The sequence below is a fragment of the Elephas maximus genome, chromosome 13 (assembly GCF_024166365.1).
Source record: "Elephas maximus indicus isolate mEleMax1 chromosome 13, mEleMax1 primary haplotype, whole genome shotgun sequence".
NCBI lineage: Eukaryota > Metazoa > Chordata > Mammalia > Proboscidea > Elephantidae > Elephas > Elephas maximus.
In genome coordinates this window covers 66,093,391-66,116,115 of record NC_064831.1, presented here as the reverse complement: position 1 = coordinate 66,116,115, position 22,725 = coordinate 66,093,391, and the positions used below count along the sequence as shown (strand labels likewise).

Below are 22,725 nucleotides of genomic sequence, written 5' to 3'. Positions count from 1 at the left end.
TGTTATTTGTGTGAAAACATGGTACTTTAAGCACTTGGAGCCCTGGTGGTGCAGTGGTTAAGAAGAGGTGGCTGCTAATCAAAAAGGTCACCAGATCGAATGCACCAGCTGCTCCTCGGAAGTCCTGTGGGGCAGTTCTACTCTGTCCTTTAGGGTCTGCATGAGTCAGAATCAACTTGATGGCAATGGGTTAGGTTTTGGTTTGAGCATTTTGATGTCTTTTCTCCCATTTTTTCTTATGTATCTATTTTTTTAAATACAATTATAATCTATAATATAGTCTCATAAATATTTCATTGAAGTCTTTAACAAAAATACCTTTCACGGTTTTTTTTCATAATTTTTATTGTGTTTTATTTCTTTGTATCGCCGTATCATCCTCTCCATATGGAAGGTATATGATTACATTTCTTAGTCCCTTTTTATTATTTTAATGTTGCCTTTTATATAATAACACTCCCGTTACCCTGTGTCGGGCTTTTTTTTTTTTTAATCTTGCTTTTTTTTTTTTTTTTGGATTTCCCTGTCTGGGTTGACTTCTGGTTCCTCTGCCCAGTGTTCTAGTCTTGGGTTGATACCTGATATTACTGATTTTCTAACCAAAGAACTCCCTTTAGTATTGTAGTTTTGGTTTGGTTTTTACAAATTACCTCAACTTGTGTTTATCTGGAAATGTCTTAATTTCACCTTCATATTTAAGAGACAGTTTTGATGGATATATGATTCTTGGCAGGCAGTTTTTTCCCTTCAGTTTTTTAAATACGTCATTCCACTGCCTTCTTGCCTGCATGCTTTTCTGCCGAGTAGTCCGAGCTTATTCTTTTTTGCTCTCCTTTGTAGGCGACTTGTCCTTTATCCCTCGCTGCTCTTATAATTGTCTCTTTATCTTTGGTTTTGGCAAGCTTGATTATAGTTTGTCTTGGTGACTTTCTTTTAAGATCTACCTTATGTGGAGTTCGATGAGCATTTTGGATAGATCACAGTCTTTTATTGTTTGGGAAACACTTATTTTATTTGATCATCACAGTATGGCCCCATTTTACATGTGAGGGTTTTGAAAGCAGATAATCATATAATACCAGTACTTGGTATTATATATATATTATGTATAGTGGATTTCTGTTGGAATGATCCAATTGTTCATAACAGAGTACTTGTTAGTATAGGCAAGTTAGTGCATTTAATGTAGAAAGAAGAACAATCATCCTGCAGTTCTTACTCCTGGGACCTAGCCCTGCCTTACTAAACTAAGCAAGCCTTTGAACAGCAATAGGCAACTCTGAAAATGCAAATTTTGTCAGATTTTAGTAAATACACAAAAACACCAAGAATCTTGAAGTGGTTAAATTATTTCTGGTTACCGTTCTGTTAGAGTTACAGGTAATACGGTTTTAAACTTTGTTTTTTGTTTGACCACAAAGGAAACATAAAATCAGTAGTTTGTACAGCAGGAAGATTATTTGATCTGGATTGTCATGATAGGGTGGTAGTCTGTGAAGGCTCTATTTATGAAGGTTGAAGGCTTATTTAGGAGTTATTTAGAGGAGAAATGTTCCTAGGAAACTGACCTTCTAGAGCTTTAAACATGTCGAATTTGTCCTTGCTCATGGATTGGAAGACCTAGCATTGTGAAAACATCAGTACTGCCTAAATTAGTGGTCTTTAGATACAGTTCATTCCCAGTCCAAATTCCAACAACTTTCTTTACTGAAATGGAAAAGCTGATCAACTTTATATGGAAAGAAAAGAGGCCCTGAATAGCCAAAGCAATATTGAAGAAGAAGAACAAAGTACAAGGCCTTACTCTTCCTGGCCTCAAAACATGCTATACAGCTGCAGTAATTAAATGGCCTAGTACTGGTTCAGTGACAGATATATAGACCAATGGAACAGAATTGAGAACTCAGAAATAAATCCAGCCATCTATGGGCAGCTGTTTTTCCACAAGGGGTCGAAGTCCATTCCATGGTGAAGAAACAGTTTCTTTAACAAATGGTGCTGACAAAACTGGATAGCCATTTGCAGAAAAATGAAACAGGATCCATACCTCACACCATACACAAAAACTAACTCAAAATGCGTCAGAGAACTGAATGTTAAAGCTTAAACTATAAAAGTTCATGAGAGATAGTATAGGAACAGAACTATAGGGCCTAATTTTTTTCAGAAATAGATTATTAAACACAGCTACAAATGCACAAGCAACAGAAGACAAATTAGGTAACTGGAACCTCCAAAAAATTAAATACTTACACTCACCAGAAGACTTTTTCAAAAGAGTAAAAGAGAACCTATAGACTGGGAAAAAATCTTCAGGAACAACACATCTGATAAGGATCTAATCTCTAAAATACATAGAAAATTTCAGTAACTCAGCAAGAAAAAGACAGTCCAATCAAAAAGTTGACAAAGGACATGAACAAACACTTCACCAAAGAGGACATTCAGGCAGCCAATAAACACACAAAAAGATGCTTGCCGTCATTAGCCATTGGAGAGATGCGAGTCAAAACTACGATACCATCTCACCCCTGATTTAAAAAAAAAAAAAGAAACAAATGGTGGTGAGGATGTAGGGAGACTGGAACCCTGATCCTCTGCATGTCATCCTTCACATGCAGTCTTTATTGACTTTTGAAAAGGTAAAATGTTTGGGAGTTACTGCCTGTAACAGAAAGGAACATTTTTTTCCTCCATTACTTTGCAGCATTGTTTCAGAGCTGCAAGTTTCTCGCTGAAAACAGCAATGTAAAATATAAGAAAATAGAGGAGCAGTGTTCCTTGAACCAATGAGGACCCTTACCCTAGAATTGTTGACTAGTAAGTTATTGCCTGGGTTGAGATTCTAGGGACCTTTCTCCTATAATGCTTCCCTCATACTCCAGGCTTAAATCATATTTTTTGAGCTAGAAAGGAATCCTGTCTGCCTCCTTAGTATGAGTTTAGATTTCTAAATATGTTAAATACCCTGAGCTAAGTGTTCCTTCTCAGATGTTTACTCAACCAGTATTTTCTGGTTTCCTTCACATCTCTTGTGCGTCTGTGAATTTATTATGATAATTAGCCGTTATCTTAGCTGGTCAACCCACCCATCCAAGTTGTCTATATCTCTTTCCTGTTTTTTCAGATATATTTATAAATAAATAAATAAAAGCATTTATACACATCAGCAACTACCACCCTTCCATGCACTTACACTTTTTTTTTTTTTTTAATTCCTTGCCCATCTGTCCCCTACTAGATTGTTAAAGGTAAAGGATTTTTATTTTTGTCACCTTGTTTACTTCTGTATCTTTGTTGCCTAACACGGTGTTTGACATATAATAAACTCTGAAAAGGATTATTTTCAGCTTTTTAAGAGCTCATTCGTAATATTACTCATCAATAAAGAACAATGATGACTCTGTGAAACATTTCATAACATCAAGGAATCTGGAAGGCATTAATGCTGGGTGAAATTAGTCAGATGCAAAAGGACAAATATTGTATAAGACCACTATTATAAGAACTCGAGAAATAGTTTAAACAGAGAAGAGAATATTCTTTGATGGTTATGAGAGGGGGGAGGGAGAGAGGGAGGAAAAGGGTTTTACACTAATTAGATAGTAGATAAGAACTCTTTTAGATGAAGGGAAAGACAACACGTAATACAGGAGAAGTCAGCACAACTGGACTAAACCAAAAGCAAAGAAGTTTCCTAAATGAACAATTCGAAGGCCAGTGTAGCAGGGGCAGGGGTTTGGGGACCATGGTTTCAAGGGATATCTAAGTCAATCGGCATAATAAAATCTATTAAGAAAACACTCTGCATCCCACTTTGGAGAGTGTCATCTGGGATCTTAAACGCTAGCAAGAGACCACCTAAGATGCATCAATTGGTCTCAACCTACCTGGAGCAAAGGAGAATGAAGAATACCAAAGACACAAGGTAATTATGAGCCCAAGAGGCAGAAAGGGCCACATAAAGCAGAGACTACATTAGCCTGAGACCAGAATAACTAGTTGGCGCCCGGCTACAACCGATGACTGCCCTGACAGGGAACACAACAGAGAACCCCTGAGGGAGCAGGAGAGCAGTGGGATGCAGACGCCAAATTCTCGTAAACAGACCAGACTTAATGGTCTGACTGAGACTAGAGTGACCCGGGAAGTCATGGTCCCCAGACCTCCTGTTAGCCCAAGACAGGAACCATTCTTCCCAAAGCCAACACTTCAGACAGGGATTGGACTGGACTATGGGATAGAAAATGATACTGCAGAAGAATGAGCTTCTTGGATCAAGTAGACACATGAGACTATGTTGGCATCTCCTGTCTGAAGGGGAGATAAGAGTGTAGAGGGGGTCAGAAGCTGGCCGAATGGACACGAAAAGAGGGAGTGTGCTGTCTCATTAAGAGGGAGAGCAATTAGGAGTATATAGCAAGGTGTTTATAAATTTTTATATGAGAGTCCGGCTTGGTTTATAAACTTTCACTGAAAGCACAATAAAAATAAAACTCATTCCTTCTTCATAAACGTATAGTTCTCCCATTCTGATATACCCTTCATGAGAATCACCAAGAAGTGAGTGAAAAACATGTGTATCTTCAAACTAGGACATCAACCTTTTGTACTTTGTATAATTAAAACAAGCTTGTTTCTTTTTTCCAAATACAAAATGAGATCGTAACATTGAGTATCACTGAAAATACTTAATCCGATATCTCATGGCCTTCTAGGAGTTTCCTGGCACACACATACTCCCCCTCTCCCCCCGCACACACACCTACCTTCTTACTACTTCACAGTTATCCCGGTGTCCCAGGAAATTGTTTGCGAAAGTACTTTACACTAAGGAAGTAATGCCAAGTTTTATTGGATTACTGTAACTCTTAGTTCCGGCCCTGGTCCGGAAGTTGTCTGACTTAGGTAATCATCTCCTTGTTTACTAATAATAAAAGCAGTACTTAGTCTGTGTAGAAACGCAACTTGGGACCAACAGGCATCATGAAAAAGCCAAATAGGTGGACTGTGCTTCAAAACACAATACCCTGCTTGTAAAATGATAAATTTTGCTTTGGCAGATCTTTATATTTTCCCTATGTAATCCCTGTGCTTTAAATCTAATACAAAATACTCTTTCTAAATTTTTTTTTCCTCAGAACATATTTTGTGTTCTAAGTTCTCCGTTAAGATTCCATTAAGGGGGGAAAAAGGCAAGTACAGTGATCCAACTATCTAGAAAGGAAATCTAAATTGTGCCAAGTCTCTTTTGAGGATCTAGTACTTCTATGATTTTTAAGAAAATACGATTCAAATGTTTGCAACTTTTTACCTCAAAAATATCCTAAACAAGAATGGGGGAAAAAAGCCTCGTTGACACCGAGTCAATTTCAACTCATGGCGACCCTATAGGACAGAATAGAACTGACCAGTAGGGTTTCCAAGGAGCAGCTGGTGGACCTTTTGGTTAGCAGCCAAACGCTTAACCACTGCAGCACCAGTGATCCAAACAAGATTGCAACAGGAAGGTTTATCTTTGTTCCTAGTTCTGGTCACTTCTTCCCACTTCGTTTCTTTTCTTTTCTTCCTTTTTTTTTTTTTTTTCTTTTTAGGATAATGTCTCTAGACCGAGAAGGATAATAGATTGTAAAATTCTGTAAAGCAGAGCTACACACTACTTCATAAGCTTGATCACATAGTAAAGGTACTCAACAAATGTTTATTGTTGGAACATTTTGTGTGTGTGTGTGTGTGATCCCAGTTTTCTTGCCCCCACCCATTTCTCTCTTCCCCCATATAATTTATTTTTTAAAAAGCTGTATTTAGCTTCAAAAAATTGCAAATAGCACATTATCAGTACAGCTCACTGTTTATGAATAAATAGGTTTTAAGACTAGAAATAAAGTACATGCAGACCACAGTTTATAGACTTTATTCCCTAAATTTTTTCAGTTATTTAAAACTTAGAAATTGGATTTATTTTCAAAATATATAAAAAATCTTAAACAAGCCACCATCATCTTTCACTTGTATTATTGCAGTAGCTTCCCATTAATGATCTCCTTGCTCCTACCCTTGACCCTCCCCATCCTTCAGTCTGTTCTCAAAGCAGCTACTGAGTTAACCTGTAGCAATGTGAGATCCTAGTTGAACTGGTAAAAGTTGTATAGCAGATATATTTACAAAAGAAAAGAGAGCTGCTGAGGCTGCATATGTGCAAACATAAACGTCATGGGATTTGGTTCCTTGGTTTGGAGGTTTATGGTCATGGTTTCATGGAACATCCCAGTTAATTGACCTAATAATTTTTTTTTAGTGCTTCTGTTCTACCTCTGGAGACCCTGGTGGCGTAGTGGTTAAGTGCTACGGCTGCTAACCAAGAGGTCAGCAGTTCAAATCCACCAGGCGCTCCTTGGAAACTCTATGGAGCAGTTCTACTCTGTCCTAAAGGGTCACTATGAGTCGGAATCAACTCGACAGCAGTGGGTTTGGTTTTTTTGGTTTGGGTTCTACCTCTTAGATCATTGCGTAGTGCCTAGGGTCTTAAAAGCTTGCAAGCGGGCAACCAAGGCACAACCATTGGTCTCTACTTATCTAGAGCAACAGAGGAGGAAGGAGAGTCAGAAATAGTTAAGAGGTTCTGAAATGTGTGGTTAATTGCCTCCATGAACATCTGCCACTTTTGCCATAAGACCAGAACTGGATGGTGCCTGACTACCTTTACTGAACATTTTGATCAAAGATTCTATAGAAGAATCCTGATCAGAAGGGGGAAAATGCAGAATAGAATTTCAAATTTCATGGGCTCCAGTCTTTCTGGTGCCATAGGGGCTGGATGAGCCCCTGAAACTATTGCCCTGAGGTAATCTTTAAAATTTAAATCAAAAATATCCCCTGAAGTGTTCTTAAAACCAAACAATAGTTTAGCTTTAATAAAAATATCTGCCTTGAGCATTATGCTCTTTTAAGAACTATCTATATGGGATCAAAGTGACAACAGCAACTCAAAAGATAGATAGGAACCTTGGGGTAGTGAGTTAATGAGGGAGAAACAACTCAAAAAAGGAGGGTGAGAATGACTACACAACTCAAAGAATGTAATTAGTGTCACTGAATTGTACTTGTAGAAAAGGCTGAATTGGTATATGTTTTGCTGTGTATATTCTCAACAACAACAAAAAATTAGATCCTGTGCTTTATCTACTGAAAACTTTTCAGTGACTTCCCATCTCAGAATAAAAATCAAAGTCCTTACTGCAACCTATGGAGCCTTATGTAATCTAGTCCCCCAGTTAGTGCTCACACTTTATCTTCTACTACTTTTGCCCCTAGTTTAACATGCTGCAGCCACACTGGCCTCCAACTTCAATCATACCAAGTACACTACTTCTGAACTAGTTTTTCCGTCTGCCTGGACTACCCTTTCCCTTACATACGTGCATAGTTTCCTCGTCCTTTAGGTTTTTCCCAAAGATTACCTCAATGAAGCCTTCTTTGACCTCTGTATCTAAAATTGCAGACACCCCCTTCCCTTGAGCTCTTCCTAACCTTTCTCCCTGCTCTATTCAACATTATTTTATCTTTTTTTTTTTTTTTTGGTCTCTCTGTCCCAATACACTGTGAGCTTCACGTGGGTAGGAATTGTTGCCAGTTTTGATCACTGCCATATCCCCAGTGTATAGAAAAGTACGTAGAAGAGTAGACGCTCAGTAAATATTTGTTGTATGAATGAATCGATTTCCCTATAGTTTAATTCCTAGGCTAGCCTACAACGTTTTAAAAAACAATACTCATAGGAGCCTGGGCTCTCAATTCTGGGAATAGAGAGCCATGTTTTCTGCCCACCCCTCCCCAGCACCCAACCACACACCTCCATATACCCTTCTCTTGAAGCAGCCCTAAGTCTTACATCCTAATTGCCACTTCCTACCCCACCTTACCCCCAAAAAAGTAATTACTCCCAGATTACCTGTTCTCATCTTTTTCCCTCTAATCTCCCATATCAAAATGTATAGTGAAAGATTTCTTACATGAATTTCACTTAACCAAACCCCAGTTAGCTGCCTGGTGGGATTAGTCATTGTTCTCCAGTCCTTTAAAACATATTGATTAATGCCCACAGCCTGCTGAATACTCCTAGCTAAATATTCGCAGCTGGTAGACGACTCTAGTAAGCCTTTGTACTTTTTTTTGATCCAGTTGAAGTGTATGCATATCAAAATCGGTTGTATTCCCAAATCTGTTCATGCCAGTTCTACTTTATAATAGATTATATAATTATAGTATATTTTTTAGTGTGGTGAAATCAGTTCCTTCATGTAGCCTTTTGCCTTGGTTCTTCGGAAAAACAGCTTGAGAGGTTTTTCTCCTAAGCCCTGAGGAGTTACATAGCCCTAGTTTTCTACCCCAGAGGGTTTGTTACTTTTGTCCAAGTTGATTGACATTTCTTGGGTAAGCTGTAAACAGTTTGTGGCTTTGTACTTTTTTCTGGCCCTGGGCTGCAGTCTGCCCTGTGATTGGTCTGTTTTACACACCTTGCAGGGATTGTCAATATATTATAAACTGTGCAAATGAGGTGACTATAGACTATGCAAATGAAGTGACTGTGGTTCACCAAGGGGATTGGTCAGTTCATGGCCCTGGTGGGAGGGCCATGCCTTGAAATTGACAAGGACTTTGCTTATATATGCAGCCAACCCCACAGAGGCTCCAGGAGGAAGGAGAAAAGGAAGAGAGGCTACAAGAGAGAAGAAGCAGAGAGAGAGGAGGTGAGGAACGTGAGGGTTGCAACCTGAAGACAGCTGAGGGAAGACACATTTAAGGTTAGACCTGGAGGATACATAAGTAATTAGCCAGACGAAAGAAGTATTCCAGCCAGGTGCAACAAATGGCACTTGCATAGTTGTAGAGGTAAGAGAATATAGTATATTTTGGGAATAGAAGGCAATTTAGGGATGCCAAGACAGTTCAAGGAATCCTAGTGGCACAGTGGTTAAGCGCTTGGCTGCTAACCGGAAAGTTAGCAGTTCAAACCCACCAGCCACTCCACAAGAGAAAGATGTGGCAGTATGCTTCCATAAAGATTTACAGCCTTAAAAACTCTGTGAGCAGTTCTACTCTGTACAATAGGGTTGTGGTGAGTCAGAATCAACTTGATGGCAATGAATTAAGACAGTTCGGCGGGGGGATAGTCTTTTCAACAAATGGTGCTGGGACAACTGGATAGCTACAGGCGAAAGAATGAATTTGGACCTTACCTCACATATACAAAAAATAATTCAAAATGAATCAAAGACCTAAGTGAGAGTTAAAACTACAAAACTCTTAGAAGAACACATAGAAGTAAATGTTCATAGCCTTGAATTAAGCAGTGGTTTCTTAGCTATGACACCTAAAGCATGAGTAACAAAAGAAAAGCTAGATAAAGTGAACTTCATAAAATTTTAAAATTTTTGTGCCTCTAAGGACACTTTCAAGAAAGTAAAAAGACACCCCAAAGAATGGGAGAAAACATTTGCAAATATCTAATAAGGGCCAAGTATCTAAAATATGTAAAGAACTCTGACAATTCAACAATAAAAGACAACCCAATTAAAAAATGAGCAAAGGATTTGAGTAGACAGTTCTCCAGAGAAGATATACAAATGGTTAATATGTACATGAAAAGATGTTTAACGTCATTACTCATTAGGGAAATGAAAATCAAAACCATAACAGGATACCACTTCACATTCACTAGGATAGTTTTAATTAAAAATAAATAAAAAAGTGTTGATGAGGATATGGAGAAACTGGAACCCTCATACATTGCTAGCGGGATTATAAAATGGTACAGCCAGCATGGAAAACATTTTGACAGTTCCTAAAACTGTTAAACATGGAGCGACCATATAACCCAGTAATTCCACTCCTAGGTATATACCCAAGAGAAATGAAAGCATATCCACACAAAAACTTGTACATGAATGTTCATAGTAGCATTATTCATAATAGATAAAAAATGGAAATGAATTTGAATGTCCATCAACTGACGAATAGATAAGCAAAATACTGGTATGCCATACAATGGAATATTATTCAGCCACAAAAAGAAATGAAGTACTGATACATGCTACAACAGGGATGAGCCTTGAAAATATGCTAAGTGACAGAGCCAGAAACAAAAGGCCACATATTGTATGATTCCGTTTATATGAAATGTCCAAAATAGGCAAACCTACAGAGACAGAAAGTAAAGTAATGCTTGCCAAGAGTTGGGGGAGGGGGAGAATAGAAAATGACAGCTAATGGGTACAAGGATTCTTTTGGAAGTGATGAAAATGTTCTGGGATTAGATAATGGTGATGGTTGCACAACCTTTTGAATGTATTAGAAACCACTGAAATGTATACTTTAACATGGTGAGTTTTATGGTAGGTGAATGATATCTCAGTTTAAGAAAAAGAAAGCCATGGCCTCACCTAACCTGAGACCAGAAAAACTAGATGGTACCTGACTACCACTACCATTCAGACTAGGGACACAGTAGATGGTCCCAGATAAAATGGGAGAAAAATGTAGAACAAAACTCAAATTCCTAAAAAAGGTCAGACTTGCTGGACTGGTAGAGACTAGAGGAACCCACAAGACTACCGCCCTAGGATACCCTTTAAACTCAGAACTCAGCCCACCTCCAGGGGTCACCTATCAGCCAAAAGACAGAGTGATTCATAAAATAAATAATATCACCCGTGAGTACTGTGCTTCTTTAAACAATTATCTAAATGAGACCTAGTGGTCAATATTTGCCCTAGACCAAAGATGAGAGGGTAAGCAGGGACAAAGCTTAGACTAACGGAAACAACCAGAACGGAAATAATGAGAATGCCGACACATTGTGAAAAGTATAACCAACGTCACTGAATAATACGTGTAAAACCCATTGCTGTCAAGTTGATTCCGACTCATAGTGACCCTGTAGGACAGAGTAGAACTGCCCCATAGGGTTTCCAAGGAGCAGCTGGTGGATTCAAACTGCTGACCTTTTGGTTAGCAGCTGAGCTCTTTAACCACTGGGCCAGAAATTGTTAAATGAGAACCTAATTTGCTATGTAAATTTTCTCCAAAATCACAATATAATATTTTAAAAAACAAAAAGCAGTTTAGGATGGCTTTTGTTGTGAGGTGGGAATGGGTAATGTGGAGATATGAAACTGAAATGGAGGGTTTGGATGAATTAGGTTCGAGGTGAGTTGGAAAAGTTTTAGAAGAGCGGACATGGCACTTGGGAAATATCCTAAGAACACATAGACTGCTGAGAACGTTGAGGGCCCAGTGGTGGTTGGATACCATAAATTTATAGTAGCAACCTTTATCTTGTGAGCTTTCTCTTAACAGCATCTCGAGGCAGAACTCAGAGTTGATCTCCCTCTGTGGTATAGAAGGATAGCAAAGCAAGGGATTTGAGAGTGTTGACAAAGAAATATTTCAAATGTAGCCATGGAATTTAAGCCAGACAGAGAAGGAAAGAGGTGACCTAGTGGAAAATCAAAGGTCAACAGAGGTTTGTGTGGTTAAAAATCACTTGTTTTTAGGTGCCGACCCTGTGCACAACAGAATGAAACACTGCCCAGTCCTCCGCCATCTTCACAGTTGTTGCTGTGCTTGAGCCCGTTGTTACAGCCACTGTATCAATCCATCTCATTGAGGGTCTTCCTCTTTTTCAATGACTCTCTACTTTACCAAGCATGATGTCCTTCTCCAGGAACTGATCCCTCCTGATAACATGTCCAAAGTATGTGAGACATAATCTTAACCATCCTTGCTTCTAAGGAGTATCCTGGTTGTAGCAGGAGTAATTAAGAAAGCTGAAATGATAGGAGTTAGTGGTCATAGATTTTTGGAGTGGAGAGAGGGGCAGGTAGAGAAGGAATAAGATGTATCTCCATGAGAGGACTCAATGAAATGGGATTAACATATGTAAAGTAAGGAGAGGGCACTTGAAAAGAGCCAACTGCAAGGAGATGAAAGTACAAATAGTGCCTCCACAACTGCCCCTTAACATTTGGAATAACATAGTCTGATTGGTGAGATTGGTGGTGTAGTGGTTAAGTGCTTCAGCTGCTAACCAAAGGGTATGCAGTTCGAATCCGCCAGGCACTCCTTGGAAACTCTATGGGGCAGTTAGTTCTATTCTGTTCTATAGGGTCGCTATGAGTCGGAATCGACTCTATGGCACTGGGTTTGGTTTTTTTTTTTTTTTTTTTGGTATTGGTGAGATTATCCCTTTTGTTGAGAAAAGTTACTAGAACAGTCTTAGCTGAGGAACATTTTTAGGGTCCACCTAATTTTCTTTTTTGACCCTGTATTTACCAAAGCAATGTTCTAGTTATAATTTGATTTCCTGTATTACTACTATGAGAGAATGTGGTGGTTGACCAATTAAAATCTAGTGTGCTTAATTGTCATTACTATTTTTATAATCATTATTAAAATATTTTTAATTGGCCCTCTGTTTTTTTCAGTGAGTGTTAAAGGGAGTTTCTGGATTTCCAAAGCCAAGGTCCAGACTCTGGTTCAAAGTGTTCATCCCAAAATAATACCATTTTGTGAGGCTCCCAGGTAGAAACTAGCTGGCCTTCATTGGGTGAGTCCCCTCTGCGAGGAAACATGATATACCTAGTCATATAAACTCCTGTGGAGAAGCAAAATTGTATACTGCTTTACTTTTGTCCGTAAAGTCACGCACCACAAAACATCCATTCAGGCAACATCTGACCGCATATACTTCTACGATCCCAGAAGTTCACAAATCCTGATCAGAGAACTGAAAGTAGCAGATGTAACTGGGCATAGCCAGGAGGGAGCCACCGCCTTTGTGAGTCAGACCAACTCGTGCTTGGAGAACCTACCCCGGGCTTGCCCTGTGCCCCTAGATTTCATCCTCAATAAACTGGGCCTGCAGAGCTGTCTAGGTCTCCAAAGGGCCTAATGCCTTCCTGAGTGCCCCAGGGCCTCACCTAAAGGCCTAGTCCCCAGGCTTCACCAGCTCAGTGCCATGCCCTCGATCCCCTAGGACACAGCCACCAACTCGGGCTTGGACAGCAGTGAGTAGAACTGCAGGCCCTCTTTGTCTCTTAGTAAGGGACACTTCCACTATCTCAGAGTTGCCTTAAGAAAATGATACAGTGTTAGCACAACATCCAAATCACATAACGTCCTATTTCACAGAATATGTCCTGGATGTTAAGAGACGCATGACCGTATTTCTCTCCTTTCCCTTTCCAGAGGAACATTCTTTACATTTCTCAGTGTTTTGCATACAATTTCGAAGTGCAGTGTAACCTGGGTGCTTGGACAGAGGGCTGGGAAATTATTAGGCACAGGAAGGGCCTTTGCCAACCACTGCCTTGGTAGCCATGATTCAGTTTGAATCATTCCTTATAGACCGTCTGAAAGCTGATTCTTGCAGGATCTCAGCCGTATTCTTGGGAATCATTTTCTTTTCCAATTTACTAGACCAGCTTAGAGGCCTTCGGGTTTCACTGGACTTTCTCCTCATTTCCCTCTTTTGTTGATCTTGGCTTCCTAAATATCCACCCACTTTATTACTCATTTCTTGGGGACCTGACTACTCAGTAACACTAGAGAAAATATATCTGAAGCCATATGGGTTGAGTAAAACAAAAGAAAGAAATGTGTGTTCTCGGAACTTCCTTTGTTTATATGATCTGTTAGTATGTTGTTAAGGTTGTATTGCCCAGCTGCCTCCCAACACTTCAGAAATGACCAGAGTTATCTGGGAACCACTCATAAGAGAGTCTTGTTGCCATAATGAATGAAAAGACACTTCACTTGTCCCCCACCAAGTATTATATCTTCTTTTGAGATGTGGGAGAGAGGCCAAGAGCTCCAAATGCTGAGACTTAGGTTCTTGAAAGGTCTCTGACTTCTAGGGAGACTTCTAGAAAGAAGTCAGTCAAATGAATCCTTTTAATGTTTTGGGGTATGTACCTGGCTATTTGAATGTTTGCCTGCTTATGGTACACAAGCTATGTTGTTGTTGTTAGGTGCTATTGAGTTGGTTACGACCCATAGCGACCCTATATGTACAACAGAATGAAACGCTGCCTGGCCTGTGCCATCCTCACAATCACTGCAGTGCTTGAGCCCATCCTTCAGCCACTGTATCAGTCCATCTCTTTGAAAGTCTTTCTCTCTTTTGCAGACCCTCTACTTTGCCAAGCATGATGTCCTTCTCCAGGGACTGGTCCCTCCTGATACATATCCAAAGTATGTGAGACCAAGTCTTGCCATCTTTGCTGCTAAGGAGCATCCTTGCTGTACTTCTTCCAAGACAGATTTGTTTGTTCTGGCAAACATGTTATATTCAGTATTTTTCACCAACACCGTAATTCAAAGGCATCAATTCTTCTTTAGTCTTCCTTATTCATTGTCCAGCTTTCACATTCATATGAGGCAGTTGAAAATACCATGGCTTTGGTCAGGCACACCTTAGTCCTCAAAGTGACGTCTTTGCTTTTCAGCACTTTAAGGAGGTCTTTTGCAGCAGATTTGCCCACGTAATACATCATTTGATTTCTTGACTGCTGCTTTCATGGGTGTTAATTGTGGATCCAAGTAAAATGAAATCCTTTGGCAACTTCAGTCGTTTTTCTGTTTATCATGATGTTGCTTATTGGTCCAGTTGTGAGAATTTTTGTTTTCTTTATGTTGAGGCGTAATCCATACTGAAAGCTGTGGTCTTTGATTTTCATCAGTAAGTGCTTCAAGTCCTCTTCATTTTCAGCAAGCAAGGGTGTGTCACCTGCGTATTGTGGGTTGTTAATGAGTCTTCTTCCAATCCCGACACCACATTCTTCTTCATATAGTCCAGCTTCTCAGATTATTTATTCAATAAACAGATTGAATAAGAATGGTGATAGGGTACAACCCTGACACACACCTTTCCTGATTTCAAACTACTCAGTATGCTCTTGTTCTGTTCAAATGGCTGTGTCTTAGTCTATGTACAGATTCCTCATAACCACAATTAAATGTTCTGGAACTAACATTTTTCGCAATGTTATCCATAATTTGTTGTGATCCACACAGTCAAATGCCTTTGCATAGTCAGTGAGACACAGGTAAACATCTTTCTGGTATTCTCTCCTTTCAGCCAAGATCCATCTGACATCAGCAGTGATATCCCTCGTTTAATATCCTCTTCAGAATCCTCTTAAATTTCTGGCAGTTCCTGGCTGATGTGCTGCTGCAACCGTTTTTTAATTACCTTCAGCAAAATTTTACTTGTGTATGATATTAATGATATTGTTCAATAATTTCTGCAGTTTGTTGGATCAGCTTTCTTTGGAATGGGCAGAAATAATAGATCTCTTCCAGTCTGTTGGCCAGGTAGCTATCTTCCAAATTTCTTGGCATAGACTAGTGAGTAACTCCAACGCTGCATCTGTTTCTCGAACCATCTCAGTTGGTATTCTGTCAATTCCTGGAGCCTTGTTTTTCCCAGTGCCTTCAGTGCAGCTTGGACTTCTTCCTTCAATACCGTCAGTTCTTGATCATATGCTACCTACTGAAATGGTTGAACGTTTATCAGTTCTTTTTGGTACAATGACTGTATATTCCATCCATCTTCTTTTGATGCTTCTTATGTCATTCAGTATTTTGCCTGTGCCAAAAAACCAAACCCAGTGCCGTCAAGTCGATTCCGACTCATAGCGACCCTATAGGACAGAGCAGAACTGCCCCATAGAGTTTCCAAGGAGTGCCTGGTGGATTCAGACTGCCAACTCTTTGGTTAGCAGCCGTAGCACTTAACAACTACGCCACCAGGGTTTCCATTTTGCCCGTAGAATTCTTTAATATTGCAACTCAAGGCTTTAATTTTTTCTTCAGTTCTTTCAACTTGAAAAGTGCTGAGAGAATTCTTCCTTTTTTGTTTTCTAACTCCAGGTCTTTGCACATTTCATTATATACTTTGTCTTCTCGACCCGCCCTTTGAAATCTTCTCTTCAGCTCTTTACTTCATCATTTCTTCCATTCGCTTTAGCTGCTCTACACTCATGAGCAAGTTTCATAGTCTCTTCTGACATCCATTTTGGTATTTTCTTTCTTGCCTGTCTTTTTAATGACCTTTTGCTTTCTTCGTGTATGATGCCCTTGATGTTATCCCACAACTCGTCTGGTTTTCGGGCACTAGTGTTCAGTGTGCCAGATCTGTTCTTGAGATGGTCTCTAAGTTCAGGTGGGGTATACTCAAGGTCACATTTTGGCTCTCAGGGACTTGTTCTAATTTTCTTCAGCTTCATCTTGAATTTGCATATGAGCAATTGATGGTCTGTTGTACAGCAGGCCTGTGCCCTTGCTCTGACAGATGATATTGAGCTTCTCCATTGTCTTTTTCTATAGATGTAGTTGATTTGATTCCTGTGTATTCCATTCAGCAAGGTCTGTGTGTATAGTTGCCGTTTTTATTGTTGAAAAAAGATATTTGCAATGAATAAGTCATTGGTCTTGCAAAATTCTATCGTATGATCTCCGGTGTCATTTCCGTCACCAAGGCCGTGTATTCCGACTACCAATCCTTCTTTGTTTCCAACTTTGTCATTACAATTACCAGTAATTATCAATGCATCTTGATTGCATGTTTGGTCAATTTCAGACTGCAGAAGTTGGTAGAAATCTTCAATTTCTTCATCTTTGGCCTTAATGGTTGGTATGTAAATTTGAATAATAGTTGTATTAACTGGTCTACCTTGTAGGTATATGGATATTATCCTATCAATGACAGCACTGTACTTGAGGATACATCTTGAAATGTTCTTTTTGAAGATGAATGAGATGCCATTCTTCTTCAGTTGGTCATTCCCAGCATAGTAGACCATATGATTATCTGATTCAGAATGGCCAATACCAATCCGTTTCAGCTCACTAATGCCTAAGATACCGAGCTTTGTGTATTCCACTTCATTTTTGACAACTTCCAATTTTCATTGATTCATACCTCATACATTCCACGTTCCGATTGTTAGTGGCTGTTTACAGCTGTTTCTTCTCATTTTGAGTCATGTCACATCAGCAGGTGAAGGCCCTGAAAGCTTCACTCCATCCACATCGTTAAGGTTGACTCTACTTTGAGGAGGCAGCTCTTTTACAGTCATTTTGACTGTCTTCCAACCTGAGGGGCTCATCTTCTGGCGCTACATCAGACAATGTCCCACTGCTATTCATAACATTTTCACTGACCAGTTTTTTCAGAAGTAGATTGCCAGTTCCTTCTTCCTAGTCTGTCTTAGTCTGGAAGCTCCACTGAAACCTGTCTACCATAGGTGACACTGCTGGTATTTGAAATACTGGTGGCATAGCCTCCAGCATCACAGCAACACACAGTATGACAGACTGACAGACAGGTGGGGGAGTTAGCCATATGCTATCTAAATGATTAGTTTTCTTTTGGTAAAATGAATATTGGCACTTGTGTGAGGTAATGTTGTGGTTAGGTGCCATCCAATTAATTTTTAACTCGTAGTGACCCCATGTGACAGAGTAAAACTGTTCCATAGGGTTTTCTAGGCTGTAATCTACAGGAGCAGATCACAGGTCTTTCTCCCACGTAGCCACTGGGTGGGTTTGAACCCCCAATATTTAGGTTAGCACCAGAGTGTTTAACCTTTGCACCACCAGGGCTCCCTGAGGTGATATTAAACCAAAAACCAAACCCGTTGCCATCAAGTCACTTCCAATTCATAGTGACCCTGTAGACAGAATAGAGAGCTGCCCCACATGGTTTCCACAGAGCGGCTGGTGGATCTGAACTGCCGACCTTTTGGTTAGCAGCCAAGCTCTTAAGCCACTGTGCCACCAGGGTTCCAAGGTGATATTAGCACACCTTAATCACAGGTCTGTAATATGGTCTGTGTATACTATGAATTAAAACCTAAGTACACTTGAGTCAGTATCATTCTAGAATTGACTTTTGTCATATTTATTAGAGGCATTCGCTTGTAAACTCCCTATTTTGAAGGAATTGAAGAGTGTTAACAAGCATTGTGAGGATGGCTCTGGACCGAGCAGTGTTTCATTCTGTTGTACATGGGGTCACTATGAGTCAGAACCAACTCATTGGCACCTAACAACATAACAACAAACATCCTTGCACATGCCGTAAACAAATTCCTTACTCTGTAACTAAATGGGAAATTCCTCTCTCTGTCTTCTGTGCTTTACCTGCTATAACGGGTAATATGTGTACAGAGATGCATTACATCTCATTATGCTGTTTGCTAAATAACAAATTTAGAAATGAAAATTAAAAAATGCTTTTATCCTTTTGGAAGTTAATTACTCCATTGAACATTTAGTATATGATGCCAGCGGCATCTGCATTTTCTTCATATTTCCGCCTCAGTGGAATGAATTTTATCTGCGCTTTGCTTGGGTGCTTTCCTTTAAACTGTTGTTTTACCAGGTCTCCTTAGTAGCAGCACCTGAAACTGCTGAGGAAACTCCTGAGTGAATTCTCATAATTTGCTTCTCATTTCTCCCAGTTGAGTGAGGCACTCTTTTTCTTGAGTAGTTTGCACTTCCACTTAAGTAGCTGATGTTTGGGATCACTATTGAATGTTTTATTTGAATATCGCTTTCATGATGAATGGAAGGCTGCTGCATTTAGCTCTTTGGGGTCACTATTGAATGTTTTATTTGAACATCACTTTCTTGATGAATGCAGGGCTGCTCCTTTTAGCTATATGGGGTGAAGCTTTGGAAGAAAGGAAAAAATTTCTTTGTAGTGATGTGCAAAATTAATTTGCTCTCTTTGTCGCTTTGTCCTTTCATCGTTTCAGTCTGATAGCCTCAAGTTCTTGTGACTTATTTGTTCTGTTCAATTAAGCTTAGTTGTTTCCTGTACCCAGGTGCATGCTATTTCCCTTGTTGGTCACGATGGTGAAGTAGAGCATATTTCTGACCTGGAAGTGTGGTTTCTTTGACTCCAAACCGCATCGATATGCCTTCCATCCTCCACTTCCTTTGCATTATTTCCTTTTGGAGGGCTCAGTTTGTCACCGTTTAATCTAAGGGTGATTCATCTGGGACTGACAGCTGGTGATGCTATAATAACAATACTTTATATAATAATACCCAAATACTTACCATGTTACCCTCTCTATGTTTATGAGGCATTTTCAATTTTAATCCGTCACAGTAACCCTGTGGGTTAAGTCAGCAACTTTGTCTGTGTCTAAAATGCTAAAATTGTAGCACAAAGAGGTTAAATAACTTCCTCAGGGTTAAAACGGTGCTTCTGAGTTACTCTGTTTAACAACTTTTACAGAAATGAAGAATACTTTTGAAGATTATTCTGATGAATAAGAAGGAATTTTCCAAACTGTGCCCCAGTGTTTAAGACCTGTTTTTAGTCTGGTCAGTTGATAAGACCAGGGTCAAAAGCCCATTAATCATTGTTTAAATTGATGGGTCCAAGTCAAGAAAATAAATATTTAGGTCAGTTTCTGTTCTGCTGCTGATATGATAAAGTTAAGAAAGGCTGGCTCTTAAATTAGTGGAACTGGAACTAGAAGTAATATATAAGCCATTAATTTTCTTTTTTTTTTTTTTCCATTTCAGAGAGATGGAAAACTTGATGACTAGTTCCACCCTGCCCCCCCTTTTTGCAGATGAAGATGGCTCAAAGGAGAGCAATGATCTGGCCACAACTGGGTAAGCAGCCGCTGGGGACACTGGGCCTCTCTCTGTATAGACTTCAGAACAAAGCTTCTGACAAAGTATGAGGCACTAAAGAAGCAGTTTATGTCATAAGAATAGAAGGTACATTTCATGTGCTTTGCAAAGAGAGTGAGAGCCATTGTAAACTGCTTTGTAACCTGCATTCACCTGTCATTTGCAGTGCCCTAGACCCTGTGATCGATGGCCCTGGGCTGGGTTAGGCCCTGCGAGGAGCCCTGGTGGTTGTTAGGAGCTCGGCTGCTAACCAGAGGGTCAGCAGTTTGAATCTACCAGCCGATCACTGAAAACCCTATGGGGCAGTTCTACTCTATCCTGTAGGGTCGCTGTGAGTCAGAATAGACTTGATGACAACGGGTTTAGTTTTCGTTTTTTTTTTTTTAGTCCCTGTGAATGTTAAAACAATTTATGGGATCTAAAAAAAATTTTTTTTTACTTTTTTTTAGCAAACATCTGGGACTTCCAGTTAAGAGAATTTCATAGTCCCCATTGAGGAAATAACCTGCCAAAGGGGTAGCTTCGAAAAACATTTTCTGTTTGAATTGCCACAGATTTTAAAATATCTTTTCTTTCCCCAAAGTCAGAATTTTTATAAAGATTATTTTGGTTTTTATTCAGTGCTTAAGAGCTTTAACCGACTTGTGTTTTTCGTTTGGTCTTTCTCCTTTTGGGAGGGTCTGAAAAATATATAAAGGGCTATAGAAAAAGGTTATAGCAGCTAGTCTTTCCTTTCCGGAGAAAATCTTCATTTTAGTTGAAGTTTTATTTTTTCTGCATGTTTAGAAATTATTTGGCAAAGAATAAATATATTCAGTAATACATTGAAGTGGTAGCTAATCCCTAAGATGAATTATTTTAATATTCCTTAGAGCTCTTTGAAAAATGGACTACATTTTGTAATTCTGTTGCCTTCTCTCACATTCATTTCTCACCTCATTAGTATCTGCCTTCCGACCTCACTACTCAGAAACTGTTCTCCAAGACATTTCTGAAGGCTACCTACTTAGTAAATTCAGTTCATTCAGTAATACATCTTTGAATATTCACTATGTGCCAAGTACTGTTCTAGGCACTAAATATAAAGCAGTGATCAAAACATGAAAATCTAGGCCCCTGTAGAGCTCAGATTTTACTGAGAAAGTCCGATAATAAACAGGATAAATAAGTAAAATTCATACTATGTTAGAAAGTGATAATAATTATTGGATTAAAAAAGAAAGCAGGGAAGAGGGATAGGAAAAGTTTGAGGGAACAGTTGTAGGTAAAATGGCAGAAAGGCTGTAGTGAGAAAGTGACTTAAATAAACACACGAAGGAAGTGAGGTAGCTAGCATGCAGTTGTCTGGGGGAAGGTTGTTCTAGTGCAGAAAGCTAAGACAGGAGTGTTGCTGCCTTTAGAACAGCCAGGAAGCTGGTGTGGCTTGGCGCACAGGTACATGAGGGCGAGGGCAATGGAGGGCTGCAGCAGTTCTTCCCAGACTCAAATGTGCTTACAAGTTGCCTGGAGATCTTGTTATAGTGAAGATTATAATTCAGAAGGCCTGCTGTAGGACCAGAGATTCTGCATTTCTAATAAGCTCATAGGTGATTTCAGTGCTGCTGGTATGAGGCCCATGCCTTGAGCACCAAGGAACTAGATCACGTAGGACCTTTTAGGTCAGAGAAAGCACTTTGACTTTTATGCTGAGTGAGGTGGAAAAACATTTGAGTATTTTGAGCAGAGGGATCTGACACTTACCTTTTAATAGGATCCCTCTGTTGTGTTGAGAATTAGAGTAAAAGGAACATGGGCTGAAGCAGGGAGACCAGTTAGGAGACTCTTGAAATAATTCAGGTGAGAAATGATGATCTGAAGAACATCAAAACACTGGTGACTTTGATAAGAATGTTGTTGGTGGAATAGTGGGGACAGAAACCTCATTGGAGTGGGCTTCAAATAGACTGGGAATGAAGGTGGTGAGAAGTATAGGATTACAGACATATTTTAAAGGTAAACCATACGAGAATTGCCTAAGAGACCTGACAAGTTAAAGGAAAAAGGACAAAAAAGCACTGAAAGACAACTCTAAAATTTTGGCCTAAGTAACTAAAAACTAGAGGCATAAAATTGCCATTATCTTACTGTTGTTGTCAGCTACCACTGAGTCGGCCTCCGACTCATGATGACCCCATGCACAATGAAATGAAGGAATAACCGGTCTTGTGCCATCCCCACTGTCAGTTGTGGATCAGACCATTGTGATCCAGAGGATCTTCACTGACTGATTTTCAGAAGCAGGGTACCAGGCATTTCTTCCTAGTCCATCTGAAAGCTGTTCAGCATCATAGCAACACACAAGCCTCCACTGACAGACAGGTGGTAGCTGCACCTGTGGTACCTTGGGTGGAAATCAACTCCAGGTCTCCTGCATGGGGAACGAGAATTCTACAACCGAATCACCATTACAGCCTGGCTGTGACATCTGTCACTCCATTGATTACCAGAGTTGATTCAGCTGATCTGGCTGGCTGGATGGGTTTCCTCTTCCTCAGCACTGCATGTGTATCCTTCCCAAAGTTGCATGCTCGGTCAAAGAGGACGACCTTCCCTAATAGAGAAGTACGGTTCTTCAGTCAAGAGTATATGAGTAGCTGCTCTCCCCTGCTAGAACCTCCAACCAAGCCATTGTCTTAGATGGGGGAAATTGAGCAGACAGGGATGAAATTTTAGAGCTCAGTTTTGGAAGTTTTAAATTTCTGATGCCCATTAGACCTCCAAGTAGATATGTCAAATAGGCAGTCTGATGGAAGGTTCCGAAGTTAAGAGAGGCCCAGGCTAGAAAGAAAAACTTGTGAGTCATCAGCACATAGCCGATGTTCAAAGCCATGAGACTTGATGACATTACCAGAGAAAGGAGACTGTGTGGACAGAGGAGAGAAGAGGTGTGAACACTGAGCTTTGGGGTGCTTCAGCATTCGGAACTTAGGCAGAAGAGGAGAAACCAGCGTGAGGGTGGTGCAGACA

At 39.8% G+C, this 22,725-nt stretch overlaps 1 protein-coding gene across 4 annotated transcripts in view; it reads left to right on the top strand.

Annotated features, from left to right (window-relative positions):
* The window catches only part of HMG20A (high mobility group 20A), an 80,779-nt gene that overhangs the window by 30,469 nt on the left and 27,585 nt on the right, over positions 1–22,725 (top strand). Inside the window, exons 2-4 of one of the 4 annotated variants that reach the window (XM_049905497.1) lie at positions 8,675–8,750; positions 14,189–14,253; positions 19,606–19,698. In XM_049905497.1, the coding sequence (XP_049761454.1) occupies positions 19,610–19,698 (89 nt within the window). In that variant the 5' untranslated portion in view covers positions 8,675–8,750; positions 14,189–14,253; positions 19,606–19,609. Of the gene's footprint in view, positions 1–8,674; positions 8,751–12,507; positions 14,254–19,605; positions 19,699–22,725 lie in introns of those variants that run through there. The other 3 variants (XM_049905495.1, XM_049905496.1, XM_049905494.1) reach the window with 3 other exon arrangements.